Source organism: Rattus rattus, chromosome X, assembly GCF_011064425.1.
Source record: "Rattus rattus isolate New Zealand chromosome X, Rrattus_CSIRO_v1, whole genome shotgun sequence".
NCBI lineage: Eukaryota > Metazoa > Chordata > Mammalia > Rodentia > Muridae > Rattus > Rattus rattus.
This window is the reverse complement of record NC_046172.1, coordinates 4,723,905-4,741,350: the sequence shown is the minus strand read 5'-3', so window position 1 is coordinate 4,741,350 and position 17,446 is coordinate 4,723,905. Positions and strand designations below refer to the sequence as shown.

The 17,446-nt window shown below is 37.2% G+C and overlaps 1 protein-coding gene across 1 annotated transcript in view; it reads left to right on the top strand.

Annotated features, from left to right (window-relative positions):
* The window catches only part of Efhc2 (EF-hand domain containing 2), a 196,301-nt gene that overhangs the window by 158,797 nt on the left and 20,058 nt on the right, over positions 1-17,446 (top strand). Inside the window, 4 exon segments of the mRNA XM_032890363.1 lie at positions 3,389-3,595; positions 4,840-4,898; positions 4,901-4,922; positions 16,668-16,773. Coding sequence (XP_032746254.1) covers positions 3,389-3,595; positions 4,840-4,898; positions 4,901-4,922; positions 16,668-16,773 — 394 coding nt within the window.

The window sequence follows — 17,446 nt, the reverse complement described above, 5'->3', positions numbered from 1 at the left end:
CAATGAAAAAGAAAATAAAATTTTATGATCTGGAGGCACTATAATCAGTGTAGTTAGAAGTGTATTGAAAGTTTCTAGCTACTGCTGGGCATGTCTTTTTCTTTCTCTCACTTCCTTCCTTCCTTCTTTCCTTGTTATTTTTCCTTCCATTCTTCCCTCTTTCCCTTCCTTTCCTCCACCCCTCCTTCATTTATTCCTTCCTTTCTGTTGTGGGGGTATACCACTTGTTCCTCTTCATGCTGTTTTACTTTCAAGAGTAAAAGGATTATTTCCCTATTGCAGAGACCCAGAAAAGTTAAAAAATATATTTTATAAAAAGAAAGGAGAGATAATGTTCCTGATGTGTTATACCAATGTGTTACATGATTGTTGTTTTGTCCATGTTATATAGGCTCATATATCTGCAGTTTTATTGGAATCACACTGTGCTTACCCATAGAGCACTATGGGTATCCTCGATACCAAGAGGCACACTATTAATGCTGTTTGCTTTTATGCACTGTCATGAGTGTTTATTTCATTGCTAGTGCATTTAATGATCCAGGTCTCTCCTTGTCAGCACTCCTATTCAGTTAGCCCTATGTCATGAATACTTAGTGACAGAGACTTTCTAAAATTGTGTTGACTGAGTTCAGTTCTCAAAACAGAGATGTCTAACCCCATTTTTCTGTTTCTAAAATAAACTACCTAAGACTTACTAGTTTACAAAGAAGCATGTTCGACTGAGACTTTTTGAAACTGGGAAGTCTAAGAATATGATGCTGCTATGTAATAAGGGCCTTTATTTTATTGTACAATCACATGACAGATGGTATCACATAGCAAGGCAGAGCAAGTATGCTAGCTCAGGGTTCTGTTCTTCCTTTTGTGAAGCCACTACCATCTTCTTGGTAGCCCATCCTTATAAGATTATCTAACCATAATTTCTTCTCCAAATAACAGCAGCATTTATTGGGAGATTTAAGTTTTCAGTACATGAATTTGAGGGGAAATAATCAAATCATAGCATGGACTGCAAAGAGAAAAGTGGTCCATACAAACTCAGCTCAAGGCTGGAAATCATTAATTGAGTTCCTAGGATGTGCAAGGTACTAGCTTTGATTTATAGCTCTGCACATAAAGTTCAATTCAAATCTCTTGTTCTTTAGGGAAGTTTTTTCCTAAGCCTCTCTTCTATCAGTCTAGATTCTGTTCTAGCAAAAGAGTACATATAGTAATACACAGGAACATAGGTTTTGAGGTTCTCATTCTAGCTTTTGGAAAACTGAACAGATTCTTTAACATATTCACATCTATAAAATATGAATAATTATAGTACCAACCTTTTAGTTCAGGTGAGATAATCTCTGCCAAAGGTATCTGTAGCACAGTACCTGGTATGTTTTTCATAGTTAGAGTTTTACTGTTGTGTACAGACACCATGACCAAGGCAACTCTTATAAGGACAACATTTTATTGGAGCTGGCTTACAGGTTCAGAGGTTTAGTCTATTATCATCAAGGCAGGAGCATAGTAGTGTCTAGGCAGGCATGTGCAGGAGGAGCTGAGAGTGTTCAACATCTTCATCTGAAGGCTGCTAGCAGAATACTGATTACCAGACAGCTAGGATGAGTGAGGGTCTTAAAGCCCACCCCGTCAGTGACATACCTACTCAAACAAGGCCACACTTACTCCAACAGGGCCACACCTTCTAATAGTGCCATTTCCTGAACTGAGAATATTCAAACCATTACACTATTCTTCAGCAAATGGTAGAAGTTGTTTGCTATTCTTTTATTTGGTCCTGTTAGCTTGTGCCTTGAGAAATCTTCTGATGCTTGGAGAACCTAACTGTAGTATAGAGTCTGAGAAATTCAGATGACAATGTGCCTTTCATAGGGTTTCCCACAAAGAATATCCTTTGCTAATAGTACTGATTGATTGGCCTGAGTTACTGAAATAGAGGGATTCTTTTTGTTGATTTTGGCCTTCATTAAAAAAATATAAAAACTAAGTAGAGAAATCTCAATAGCCTGAGCTGTATGTAAAATGAAGTTCCTTTGGATAGTGGCAAGATCACGGATTCCAGAACAGGAAATTCATGATTAGGATAACCTTACATTCATTCACTTATCATTTCTCATTCATATTCCCCAAATCTCTTCTCCCATGTGTACGTGTACTTGATATAGGATCTCTCTATGTAGCCCAGGCTGGCCTTGAACTCTTAGCAATTCTCCTGTCTCAGCCTCCCCAAGCTGTCTAAGTATACCACCATACATAGCTTTCTGAGATCCTTAATTGATAATGATAATGACCAGAAATATCCAAAAGAACTAAAGACTGTTAATCTGAAAGGTCCGACGATAGTAGAAGAACAAATGAAATTTCATTTTCCCATGTTTATTTGGGACTCCGTAAGAACTGAATTATTTCCAGTAAGTCAATTTTCTTGTGGAAGTTTATTCATGTAACCACCATGGCATTTTTCATTTTAATGATTTTGATTTAGCTCATCCTAGTGTAGGCTGCACAATTTATAGCTTTCATACAGATGATGTATTATAAACAATACAGACAATATGTTAGGCTTTGCATCCTCCTCATCAGTAATATGTTGTTATTGTTTGGCTTCTTTAGCACTTCTTTAGCAGTGCCGTTTGTCTTGTAAAGAGTCAGGCAGCTGAACTCTTACATGACTCTTCTAAGTTTTTTTCTCATTGCCAGGGTGTATCATTTTTTACTTTTGGCAACAGAAATGTGAACAACTGCTTTTTCCCTCTTCAAAATATCCTTCTAGTTTATTGACTTACAAATCCTGTGCTCCAGAAAAACAGAAACCTAAGTCAGTTACTATTTCTTGTAAGGAAGATGATGAGATATTGCACTAAGTTATATACTTGGTGACAGGTATTTAAACAACTAACTTCCTCATTGCAGATTATTCTCAAAGCGAACTAAATATTTTATTTATATAGTATGATGGTTATTATTTTCATGATAAACATCAGTGTCTTCTTGATGCTCCTAAATTAAGTATATGAATCAAATCAAAGAAAACAATTGCTGGGCCTGGTAGCACAGGTCTGTAATCTGATCTAATTGGGAGCTGAGGCAGGAGGATCTCAAGTGCAAGGCTTGCCTAAGTAAATGACTGAGACCCCCCATCTCAAAAAGCAAATAATGATAACAATAAGAGGATTAGGGTTATAAAAGGCTTGTTTCCCATGTCAGAGGCCTGATTCAATTCTTAGTGCTGACAAAGGAAGGAAAATAATAACTAACAAAAATAATTGTCCCCTGAGACATCATGCAAGTTTTATAAAAATAGAATTTGAATCTGATTAACGGACAGAAAATATTCTTCTAGGTCATTTTGTGAATGTTGTTCCTTCCACTTTATTTGCAGAGATATCCTGATGAGCATCACTATGGGGAATCTCATAGACCAGGAGCTCATAACCATTGCACGCCACTACCGTGTGCCTGAAGTTATGGATCCAGACTTAGCATACTTAATTGCACAGGCCCATGAAAAGTTCAAGAAAAATATGTTTGAGAATTTTGACATGTTCATTTATAACTGTGTATATGAAGACAGAGAAAGGTAAGATTTGTTTTATTGATTCTAATAAATCACTTAAGTTTCTGTGAACTTAAGTAGTAAAGAAATTTATGTATTTTTATGAAAATAGGCAAAGAGGAAATTGACATGTTTCATTGTACTGAACATTTTTAGCAAAGCTACCTTAAGTCATAGGAGATGGGATGGATAGAGGTCTTCTATCTTAAAAATGAATAGATTGCCTCTTTCATTTGCTTTTCTTTCTAGGTGCTTTTGACTAAAATAGAGTAATCGAAGATGTTATAGGGTTTAATGATGAACTTTCTTATGGATTTGGGGGAGATACCTCTTTTTAAAAAATAATGAAACTCTGGGCGATCTATTTCTAATGGACTGCTCCATAGGTGTTCAGTTTTGCTAGGTCATGTAAAAATTTTTTCATTTTAAAAAGTTTTTGTTTTTATTTATGTGCTTTTGTATGTTGTTACTCTGTGTGCATGTGCATATCACTGTAGTGTCTGTGGAGGTCAGAAGAGGGTGGCGGATCCCCTGGAGCTGGAGTTACACATGATTGTGAGTTACCAGCATGGGTGCTGGGAGCCTCTGAGAGAACAGCAAGCATTTTAAACAACTGAGTCATATCTCTAGCTCCAGATTACTTTTTATATACACCTTGGTGTGTGTTTGGATTTTAGATCTCAACATCTATATTGCAGAAAAAAGAATCCATTTTATTTATTTATTTATTTATTTATTTATTTATTTTTGGATTCTAGTTTTGTGTGTTCATGAGAGAACACTGGTTGACTGAGAATACTGGAGAAATTATTCTGTGTGACCTTTGAGTCTCCCATAGAGAACATAACGATTCTGAGAAAATCAAAGTGAATGCCCTAGTTAGGTTTGAGTTCAAGGAAAAGTCCAGAAAAATATCCCCAATATAATATAATATACTTGTGTTGAAGGCTCCAAGTGCCTGTCTAATTAGGAGATAATTTCAAATATCAAAATCAAGGTGACACTCATGGCTACAGTTTTAATATGCTATACTACCACCTACCAAGAAATAGAATCTGAATTTTGAAAGGCTTTTCTGAGAATAATCTGGTCACCCCTGGAGTTGAAACCATTAACGAAATGCAATATGACTGATTTTCCTTACTTTCAATTCCAATGCCAGTTTTGATACTTCCATTTTAGGCTATATCTCATATGTCCCTTCCTATAGCACATAACTCTTACTAACATGAAATACAATTCATAAAAGCACATTTACTTTCTTTGAATACAGAAAGGTGTATTACCACAGACATCAGATGTTACAAGTCTTCTGAGCTACCTTTGAGTGATGACTTCTAGATTGCTTACTGTCAGGTAAGTGAAGGAATTCCCTTTTGAAGAAACTGAACTTTTATGTTTTTTATTTTGAAGGGCTATGTTAATTATCTTTGATTTTGCCCTTGACTGTTTTAATCATATTGTTGGTAACGTACTTCTGTATAAGTATTATGAATTAAAACTTAGTCATGAGTTTAATTCTCAAAATGCCTGTTTGAAATTATTATTTCATCTTTTGGACATTAATGTGTACATGGGTTTCTGTGGCAAAATGAAATACATACCTTTATTGGTTATGATATTGCCATAAAATTTAGGCCAGACTTTTGAAAGCAGTAGTGACTGGTGTCCAAAGACATTTACTAAGAAGACATAGGGCTATGAACACTTGCTTGTCTCTTTGCCTCCTTCTCTAGAGCCAGGCATAGAACAGATGATGGTGCCATGAAAGGCACTGTTACCATACTGTCATATTTACATCCTTTATGCTTCCTATGCCATTAGTCCAAGCTCTCTTACCCTCTGACCCACATATCTTGATCATTTTGACATTTTTCTTTCTGCACAGAGGGATGCAGTATATGTCCTTTTTGTAAACAATTTACAGTGGACAGAACTATTACCACTCTTATTTGTACATGAGTTGTTGAAGTTTAGAGAAAGATGGTATTTTGCCCAAGGTTACAATATTCTGGAAGAATATATGGAACCTGACCATTGAACCTTCCAGTTCTCACCCCTTGTTTCTGATAGTTTTGACTCATTGTCTATAATAACCAGCATATTAAGATGCCTTGACAATTCCACCTTCTTTCTCTGGCTTCACAGACTTATTCTTTTTCATTGTCACTATCACCACTCTTGTTCTGATCTACATACCTTCCTGACTAGTGCAGGGGTTCATTATTGATCTTCTACCAATCTCTGCAGTTCCAGGTCTGTTTTTACACACAGCAGCTAAATACATCCTAGATGCAAAAATGTCTTTGTGTTGTCCATTTTGCCTACCTGTGCTATTTCTTTGTTGTGTATAGAAAGATCAGTTATTCTGTCCTTAGTTCAGAACTTTTTGTTGGAGTGTATTCTCAAACATGTGTACTGGAGAGTCTTCATCTGAGATAAAAATGTTAAAGCAAAGGGAAGGTGAAATTAATTTCTATGCCGGGGAACTGGAATCTAAGGTATCGGGAGAGGAATCTAGAGGAAGCCAATTCAGATAGATGTATGTGTTCAGTGAACTGACCTAGAGGAATTCTCTAGAGATTAATCACCACTTTCTCTTCTCATTTCTTTTTTGATTGCTTACTTGTTTAGATCTATTAACTTTTATTTGCTTGTAGCAGGGTTTAGGGCAAGTAGGTCATCCTGATATAAAGTAGCCAAAATAAAGTAGACAACCTTGGAGTCTAAATTCTTCATAGTCATCATGTTTCCAAGGCCTCCAGTTTCTCCCCCATAATCCAGAGAAATGGGTAATCTGACATTTGCATGTATATCTTCTACCTTCCATTGTTTTTGGTTTTCTCTGCTGTTTCTTCAGTAGGAAATAGCAACACAAACATGGCACTCTCTTATATCTGCTTAGCTAGTGATTACAGTGATTTTTCTAAGAATTCTTAAAAATTTGTTTTTCTTCTTTGTTCCTTACATAGTAATGAAGAGTTGTGACTTGACTTGACCCTTGATCCGTTCACATGTGGATACCTACTTCTAGCATTTTTGAGTTTTTGATTTACTACCCGTGAACAAGCAACAAGGTGCCCACCCAATCATGCCAGTTTGGGTATTTCATGTTGTCTCTTAAGTTCTTTGAATCACTTATGGTTGTACAATCTTATACAACAGCTTTGACCTGTCTGAATCTCAAATCCCTTCCCTAAAATGGATTATCAGTTTACAACCTAGTATTATTTCCATCCTCTGAGCTCTGAAGAGTCATTGAGATATATGGCACAGCACCTGGTACTATCCCTTGGTTATAAACTAGGAGCAAAGCTAAGCCAGAGGTCACAATTCATATGGTGAACCTCAAAACTGAATTGGAAGGAGCCTGCGTCTATTTTGTGAAAGTTGGATCTGGATGCCTTTCATACATTAAGCTGTCTCCTAGTCAGGAAGCTGCAGATCTTTATTAGATTATCTCTTGATGGACTTGAGGATAAATTCTGCTGGAAAGTCCAGGGATGTGGGATCCTGGCCCTGCAGGATCCAGAGTTTTTACACAATCCTAAGGCCAATAACCCATCATCTTCTCATTCTCTCAGCAGACTATTTTGTCTTTGCCTTTATGATTTGACAATAAATTCAAAAAGGCTATTCTGCAACTTGTTTTGGAATCTGTCTCAATCTCTGTATGACTGCCCCAAAGCCTGGCTTAGCTGAAGAGGTCATTCTTCTCTGCTTCTGAGCAGCCCATGTTCAGTCTAACTTTGCTTCTAATTGTGCAGTGACCCTTCTCCATACTCAGGGGAAACTTCAGACTAATCAGACTAGAAAATGGCTCATTCCCATTCCCCTCTCTATCCAATGTGCCCTGCCATGATTTGGGTCACATGCTTGGTGTTTTGCGTCATCTCTGCAGATTCCTTTCAAAGACTGCCCTAATTCCTATTGGGCCCATCAGCCTGCAGCTTACATTTAGATTCTGCATTCTTATTGTTCCCCACAGACTGCACAAGACTTTACAGAGGCTTGACGAGAGTTTCTTGTCTGCATATCCCTTCTTATGGTATGCTAAACCAGAACCCCCTTTGACGTCTGCGGTCTCCCATGGGAGGCAGGCACAGAGCTTGTTGTTTTTGCTTTATGCACACTGTGCCCAGGGTCGGGGCTGATTACCTGCCTTATGGTAAGGCTGGGTAGCTGCTGAGATATGTGAATTCTGATCACAAAATGAAAAGCACAGTGGCTACAGGATAGGGCTCTTTCTTTTACCTAATGACAGCTACCTAGGCATTTTCCCTTGGTGGCAAGATTTCTCTTCTGTTTCATTCCCTTTGTCCTTAGAAATCAGCTAGGTCTTTTCCTTATTAGTGCAACCATAAATGCACTGTGGACTTCACAGTCTTCTCATTGGCAGTTGACTCAGGCCCCAGCCATTTGTGTTGTAAGAGCTGGTGTGAATTCATCTTCATCACTACCCAAGTTCATTTCACTAATGCATAGTATTAGACTTCAGCTCTATGTAGTGATGGCTAGCACCCATTAATAACAAACAGTTGTGACACTTTGTATTGACATAGTGTTATGAACCTGAGAATACTTTGTGAAGAGCATATTAAAAACTGTATTTTAATTGGTGATGGGTATTATTCATCATTTCATAAGTGCAAGCTTTGAGATATGAGGAGAGTCATTGAAAAAAAAAGAGTATTCAATTCAAAAGGTGAATTTCAAACAGAGTTGTGACTCAGTATGACACTAAAGTCTTGCTTCTATTCAAGCTCCTATAGAGATAGGACTCTGACCCCTTCATCTTTGAAGCCTTAGAGACTTGTTCATTGCTGGAACACTGTATGTGTCTTGAATCCACTATACCCAACTCTAAAATCCAACTCAGCTACTCCCTAGCTATGTGGTCTTTATTTATTCAACCTCCATGAATCTATGTTTAGATGTGAATGTCTTTAAGTACTTTTGAGCAAGATATTTTGCTTCTTAAACCTCAAAAGATGGAGGGAAATCTTAGATCATTCCATCTTGTGTTCCTTGGAGAACTAGAGAATAAAAAAGGTGGCCTTCTCTAATTTTCACCTTCTGAGACTAGATGGGGAATTCAAATGCAGTCTTCTCCCAGCAGCTCTGCCACAAGCTAGTCTTTTTATGGCTGGCTTTGGGTCCCATGGAATGCCTTAGAACTGCCCTCCCAAGAGAGCTGGTGCCTCATCCAGAAAGATCTGTTAAAATGGAAAAAGTTAACAGGGCTTTAAAATCATCTCATTATGCTTTGCCTAGCCCTGCCCCCTCTTAGAGGAAGTGCTCAGTCTCAGGCAATTTTCCCCAGAAATACCTAGCAGTGAGGCTGAAAGCAAGCACTGAGCCATGTGGCTATTGTTTCACAATGTTTGGTGTACTCTTGAGGGCTTCATAAAGGAATGGTGTTTTTTACTGTTTCTTCTACCGTTCCCTTCCCTTGGTTCCCTTCACTCTTTTATTTTATCTGTACTGTGTTAAATATGCATACCCACCCAGGCCCTTTCTGTAGGTTCAAATGCAGGTGACTTGAGGTTGAAAAAAAAATCTAAAAGAATCCCACACTGTATAGTCCATATTTGGCAGTCATTACCCACTCCACCAGGAACTTCTAAATTTCTATTTAGAGATGGAGCTACTTAGAAATAGCCATTTACTTACTGTCAACCTGAGTGATGCCATCTTGTCAACTGCACCCACCACAGTGGCCCAGAGCTTCTCCTTCCTTGTGCATCGGGCATCACAGACCGGATGTTTCAGAGCACACTTTGTGGATTCTGTGATAATGGACACAAACTAAGTGTGATTGTGAGTCTAAGTAGGGCTTCAGTGCCTTTCATTCTCGTCTGGACCATTTCCTAAGGAGTATTTCCTAAGTAGCCAGTGTAGCAGAAGAAGAGGCAGGTTCGTCTTTGGCGAAATATAGTGCCCACTATTCTTCCACCTCTGTGGAGGGTGAAAGTAAAGCAGCACAGCATTATTCCCCATGGCAAGAGGGTGGCTGGCCTCTGCAGTTTTCAAACTATTCATCCCTCTTGGGAAGGGAAGCATGAACATCAGTCAAGCATCCCATTAGACTGGCTTCTAAGAACGCCCACCTAGCAAGGCCTCAAGAGGCATGTTTGGGGGCTGTTATTATGTAGAGAGGAACTAGAGAGATTGCCTTCCCTCCCCCTTCCTCCACAAACATGTCTCCTAGTCTGTGTAGGGAAGGAAATGGTGGATTGCTAGAGCATCAAAGGGAAAGAAGAATTTATGGAGGCCTTAGGAAAACACTTTAGCAGTGTGAGCTGGCACTTGAATGTAAGGAGGCTGACTTTTTAACAAGCATAGAAACACTTAAAAGCCAGAATTAACCTTGCCCTTTAGGGCAGTCACCCTGGAAGGCTATGCACAGATTTCAACAATGTTGCCATAGAAAGTTCTTCTTTGGAATTGGCTTCAAAGCCCTTTCAAATGAATTTCTTCCTGAGTGGCAAGTCTCCATCCTTTGACTATAGATCACAGTTTTATCAAAACCAAATGTCCTTTGGTGAGGAGTGAAATAGAAAACTCAGGTGGAGAATCTGGACCATGTTTTGGATCAAAAGCCTGGTGCAATTGTAAAATGTAATCTATTTTTCTAAAAAGTTCATAAGCTTTTTCCAAAATCTTTTTGAAAGGATGTTTGAGACTTGGCAAGTGGTTCCATTAGTCATCAGACAAAGAGGTCTCCATGATGAGTGCCAGAATCAATAACCTTCAGGGGCAGCTTTTTGTTTCGGAGTGACCTGCTTGGCCTCACTCCCCTGATATTCAAACCTTTCTCTATCTCTGAACTGTTTTCCTTTCTCCTTCTCAAACCTGTCCTGGTTTTAATACCGAAAGAGCCTCATCTTTAGATTTTTCCTTACATTCTTGTATGAAAACATGATAAATATTGAATAGAAATATATACTATAATAACAAACAATAGCATGAAAAAAAAATCTCCTCACATCAGTGGTCCAAGAAAGAAGCTATGCACAGAATTTAGGATCAGGAAAGAACATAGACTAATTCCAAGGGAACAGAATCCCAACTAGGAGTGTCTCTGACTTTCCAAGATTGTTACTCCTACGTTTACTACTGGGAGAAGCATGCTTTAGGGTCACTTCATCTGTTTTTTAGTGCCATTTAAATTTTTATTTATACAAAATTGATAAATGCTTAAGAGTCAGTGTAACATAAAATCAGTGGAGCTTTTTGTTTAAAAACAACCATGCTTTGGCTGTATTAGCAGCCTTGTTAAACCCTTCTAACTACTTCTGCAATTAAAAGAGTAGCATGCACAAACCACTGTATTTTGGTTTATCAAATTTGTCAATACTTACTAACCTACTTTGATAATGACTGAGAAGTTAGCATAATTGTGATTCTATTATTATTATTTCTGTATGCTCTGAAGATATTTTCTTTATTCCTAGTGTTCTGGAAGTTTACGGTAGAACTTAGTATGTGTATGTGTAGTATGCCAAGAACATGTGTTTAGGTCACATATTCCTTTCTTGTATTCTTCTGTTTTCTTTTCAGGAATGCAATATGTTTCCTCATTTTACATCTTGCTATCTGCCTTTGATCCATTTTAATTTTATTTCTCTGGTCCCTTTCTTTTTTCTTGTTGTCCATTTGATTTCTGTCCTTAAAGTTGGATGTTTAGTGGGGACAGAAAATATCTTGTTGATAGTGAGCTTCACTGCACAAATCAGATCCCATCACTCCATCTTCATCAGGGAGTATCCAGAAAATGGAATCTGGAGATTTCTCCAGAACAATTCAGAGTATTGTGAGAAAAATCTTGTGTACGTGTGTGTGTGTGTGTTTTCAGTTGTAGTACAAGGGCGGATGGATTAAATGGGGAAGGAGAGTCTAAAAATGGTTATTGCTATTTTAGAAGTGGGAAAAAGGGAGCAGATCATTCTTTTTTGTTGTTTCATTTAAGTTAAATTTTTAATATTTTTCTTACATTTTTCTAATAATTTATTCTTTCATTCACTTTACCTTCAAATCACAACTCCCTTCCACTCCAACCCTTACAAATCCTTCTCCCCATTACTTCCTTCCCTTCTTTGAGTGGAAGAACTCTCAACCCCCCTCCTTGTGTACTGCCCTATACTGGGACATCTAGTCCTAGCAGGACTAGCGACATCCTCTCCCACTGAGGCCCAACCATCCAGTCCAAGTAGTGGGAAGGGGATCCAATGGCAATAAACAGAGATCAAGACAGCCTCTTAAGACAGCCTCTACTTCACTTGTTAGGAGGATAACACGAAGACTAAACTTCACATTTGCTACAAATGCGTAGGGTCCTATGTTTACCCCTGCATGGAGAGATGATCATTCTTAAATTCAGGATATAATGTTCTCCTCTGACTACATATGTTCTACCTCTATAGGACTGGAATTTCTTTAGCCTTTTTAATTTCTCTGAAGCTAAAACCTTTCCCCACTACTACACAGGGAAAGAAACCTACAGGTTTAATCACTTGTGTCTTCAACCAATCCTTGGCTTCTGTGCCAGGTTTTATTTCTGCTTGGTTGATGCATAGTTTATTCCCTCAATCTCTTGGGATTTCTATGAGTTGCTGAGTATCTGAGCTCCTCTCCTTGGTCATATAGTGCTTCAGTTTCTATTCTTCTCTTCTGCCAAGTCTGATGTTAATTCTGAATCTGCTTTTCATCTTGCAGCACATTTGAAATCCCTTTCCCATTGTTGTCCTCCCTGCTGCCAAGCTGTCTTTGCCATTGCATATATTATTTTTATATTTCTGTTTTTTATTTTTTTGTAGGTAAAAGGTAAGACTTGGTATAAAAGACAGAGAAAAGTTTATGTTGATCCATTCTGATTAACTGACAACTTCCCAGGAACAAAGTATTCTTGCCAGAAATTTCAGCCAGTCTTATCTCTTTAAATTGAAAGATTATTTGTTCTTTGCCCCTTGAACCCTTTGAGGATATTTACACATACACAGAGATCTTCTAAGAAGAACTAGAAAGGAAACCTTGTAGGATCTTAGCACATAAACTAATTGAGTTTAAGCCTGGCTTTGGCTTAAAATGAAAAATAAAGCTTTTCATTTCATTACAATTTTTACACATATCTAAGATGTCTACACTTGTATCAACAGTTTTGTTCCTTCTTATCATTTGATTCAGAAGTATGCCTCACAAATATCCTTCTAAGTAGATAAATAATTAGATATATTGAATCTTACATATCATGAGGTGGGCAAGAAAGTGGGGTGCAGTTAGGAGATAACTAGGGAACATGAGCAGATCTCAAAGTTAGTTACAACAAAATCTAGTAAGTCTTCCTATAGTAAATTTTAGAATTTTTTTTTCTGAGTTCCAAAGCAAATCAAATCCAGGCAAAGGGCTTCAGCTAAGATGCATTTCGGGAAAAGACCTTCCTAAGGGAAGCAGTTATTTGAACTGCATTTACATGAACAAAAAGAAGCAGAAGTTACAGAAGGTCAGCAGACCTGAAAGCCCAGACAAGGAGAGAATCTTCAGGTCATGTTTGTGATTAGAGATATGAGCAGGGACCAAATTAAGTCAGCTCTTGTATACCTTGCTAAGGATCTTAGGTTGTATTCTAACTGCAATGGGAAGCTATGGGAGGATTTCAAGCAAGGAGTTAAGTGAATGGCTCTATATTTTAGAATGAGTTCTCTGAGGGATAGTGGGCTGCTGCAGCCAGCATAAGAGTTGATAGAAGGAATAAGGTCAAGGTGGGAAACTGTGCTCTAATCCTGATGAGTGGTGAAAGTGGTTCGAGATTAGAGGTTAGTGAAAGAGATGGGGAAGTTAGTTAGATTTGTAATATGCTGGGTAGTTTTAACACAAAAGAATGCTCAGTAGATTGTGTGTGTGTGAGGAGTGAAGTTGGATGTGACTCGAGATCTAGTCAGGAACTTTACTGTCTGGTTACCAAATAGGTGAAATATAACAGTTTGCAATTCTAGGATTGAATGAGTGCCCTCTGGAATTCATGGTGTGGGAATTTCCTGACAATTACATTATCTTCCATAAGAACAAATAGGAACACTCATTTCATTGGTGATTGCATTTAGTTTCCCAGTCTTTTAAAATAGCACGCACTTTAAAAATATCATTTATATTACAAGGGACTACAATATCTATAATCTTCAAAGGCCTTGAACTTTAGGCTCATTCCCTCTAGTTTTTATTTCTCACTAAAAATAATGTATCTACTAGTCCAAGAAAAGGCTTAATATGTAAGAGTACTTGCAACAATTCCAGAGGACCTAAGTTTGTTTTCCAACACTTGTGTTGGGGAGCTCACACCTCCTTATAACTCCAGTTCCAGAGCATCTGATGCCTTCTTTAGGCCTCCATCAGTACACATGTTACGCACATACACAGGTAGACATAAATAGACATTAAACGTTGGGTCTTGTGTCACTCTTGAAGCCCTGTCTGGCTAGTTGCTCAATCAGAAGCCTTCAAGTCATTTTCAAACATATGTCCCTTACCACTATTGTGTGTGGGTGTGTACATGCATGTGTATACATGTACATATGTGCTTCTGAGTGTGTGTGTGTGTATTTGTGTATGCACACATATGTGCTCATACTCATGCACATGTGCATGTCTTTTAGAAAGCTTACATTCAAAGTGGCATCCAGAATGGACAATTCTTCACTGCTAGCAGTTTTGTCTAAACCACCATCTTTTCTATGTGGACTACTTGAGAGAGATTTCTAACTACCCCCTGCCACTTTTGTGGTTACCCCAGTATTCTACTCATAGGACTTAGATTGTTCAAATAAGCTTTAAAACTATATTAGGCTCTATTTTAGTCTTGTTAGGCTGCTACAAGAATATGCCATAGATTAAAACTGCTTTTAGAATTCTGCAGGGAAGATACAAAAATAAAGTGCCAACCTATTGGTCTCTGGTTGACAGTCTCACCTGTTTAATGGGCTCAGTCATACTGTCCACACATGGCAGAAAGAACAAGGCATTCTCTTTGCTACTATTCTGTATTCTCATTTATTTCTGGTAGTTTGTGACAGGGTATAACTATGGAATCAAAGCTTGCCTCAAACTCACAACTCTCTCTATTATCTTTATCCACCCTCCGGGTGCTGAAGTTTCAAACATGTGCTACTCTGACATACTCTTGTGACCTGGTTTCAGGAAGGCTTTGCCTTACATTTCACCTCATGTTATTAACACATTGATGCCTAAGTATCAGTGTAGGTATTTTGAAGGGATCTGATCATCCAAAATGTTATAGATCTTATAAGAAAATAGTCCAGTAGCTCCTAGATTTTTCTTAGAAGAAAAGTCAAAAGATTCTGTATGGCCTTCTTCTCTGATCTCAGGTCCCACTCAGTCTATTAAGAAATATTTTCTTCAAGACTCTCTGTAATGGAATGGTTCTCACCAAACATCTTTAGTTGAGTTTTAGTAGTTCCCCAGAAACATACACAAATAAAAGACATAATGGTCCCACATTTTGACTATAAATATGCTCATAAACAGAGATGTCTTTTAAAAGAGGTGAAATGATGAGTGAGCCAAAACTCAAAGGATAAACAGTGGTAGGGGGCAGCATGTTGGAGTTGTATCCCAGAAATCTTGGCCAAAGAAAATGTACACAAAGAATTACAGAATTCCCTTTCCTGTGTTCTACTCTCTGTTTATTCTACTCTGTTTAGATGGATGAATCTATATTACTTCAGCTTATAACATTTTGGGTGCTGTGATTTTTTTTATGAATTTGTAAATATGAGCTATTGTTTTCTTAACACTTTGAAAAAAAAGAAAAACATCTTTTGATTACTTATGCACATGTTACTTTTAAGAGTAGAATCCTGGAGCACTGTGTTTGGAATGATATCTTTTTCATAATTTTATCATTTCCTTAAATATTGGCATAATGAGATTAATAAATAATTCACCTTAAAATTTGGCAGGATGTTGCCAAATAGGAAAAATAGCTTAAGGTACATTAAAATGTAGTTAGGCACTATTTCAGTCATTATAACAATTATGTTGGAATTATTATCTTAGTGATCAAAATTCTGTTATGTAAAGTTGAAGATTAATTTAAATCAGTATCCATAATTTAAGATTCATTAGTTTTGACCTAACTTATGATGCATGGTAATAATTTGTTTTCCTTTGTTCCAAGTGAAAAACTGGCTTTTTTTCTAATTATAAATTGAAATCAATTCAGATGATACGGATTAGTCATAATAAGGCAAAAATCATCATTTGACTTTCTAGAGATGGTTTTCTTACTATATAAGTATATTGTTACCATTGTCTCTATTGCTTCTATGTAAATATAAACCTAAAGTAGAATAAGAACTGTGCGTAGGGTTCTAGAGAGATGGCTAAGTGATTAAAAGTGTGTATGTAGTACTCTTGCAACAGCATTTGCTTCCTAGCTCCCACATCAGGCAGATTACAACTGCTGGCAACTTCAGCTCTAGGGCATATAATGCCCTCTTCTGGGCTTCATTGACACTGCACTTGCATGTACATACCCATAGACTCACACAACACACATACACGTATAATTAAAATTAAGTAAAACAAAAGAAAACTGTACATACTATGTTATAACCTTCTTTACAGTCTATGTCAAGAACATATTTCTGTTGCTTCTAACATGGATCTACATAACCCCATTTAATGGCTACATAGTAAGAGATAGAGATAATTTTCCTTTTGTAAAAACCTAGTAGTAGTCAAAATTAGTCTTAAAAACATTTAAAAGGTATGTAATTTAAGAACTACAAGAGAGCTTCATTTTATTGACATGAATCAACCACTAAAATAAAAAGCCCCTTCAAATATTCTTAATAAAAATTTAGTGGTGTCTCACCTATCAAAATGGGTAACTACACTGATTTTGTTTATTGAACTACACCCAACTACTGAACTGGGAATTAGATAGGTGAGATCCTTAAAAAAAAAGAAATATAGATTGGGTGATTTAGAAATAGATAATCACTAACCAAAAATGATGATTAACATCAGCTATTGAAGCATGCATGGTAATATATTCTGTAGACTGAATCAAATTATATGCTTTCAGGTTTGAAGACAAAGACCAACAAATAAATTATGAGATATTTTTCTCCCTCCTGAACTGGAGAATGAATCCGACACCTGATTTGCAAGCCCCGCCATACCTTAAAGAGGTAAATTTAATACTTATTATAGAAATAAGCTATTGCTACTTCCCTTATATTTTTAAGATCCTGTGTCTTTGAAGTATTTTCCAATGGGATGTAGTAGCAACCTCATTGCTCTTGGAAATAGCATTTTCTGGGTATTTCTGTTGAAGGCTAATTCACTTTCTTTCTTTCTTTCTTTTTTTCTTTCTTTCTTTCTTTTTTTTTTTCCGGAGCTGGGGACCGAACCCAGGGCCTTGCCCTTGCTAGGCAAGCGCTCTACCACTGAGCTAAATCCCCAACCCCGCTAATTCACTTTCTGCTGAACAAACATATATATGATATAGAAGAACAGAACTTTTCTCTTGCAGTTGAATAGCTTTTAGCCCCAGTTACATCCAATTATATGGAAAATGGAAGGATAGGTTACACTTATAAATAGATATGAACATCGTACCAAGATGATATAATTATCATCTCTTTACCTGCAAATTCAAATGTCCATGTTAATAACCCTTAGTGTATTCAGAGCTTTCTGTGCAGGTTTGCCGTGTGTGAAACAATAGGTATGAATTCATTTTATTACACTGAGCTAAACTGAAGAGGAAAATTCAACAGAAAAAATGTTGTTATAAAAACAAAGTTCGTGTGATCGATTTTGGGGCCTTTATCATTGTGGATTTATCTGCATTCTCTAAGA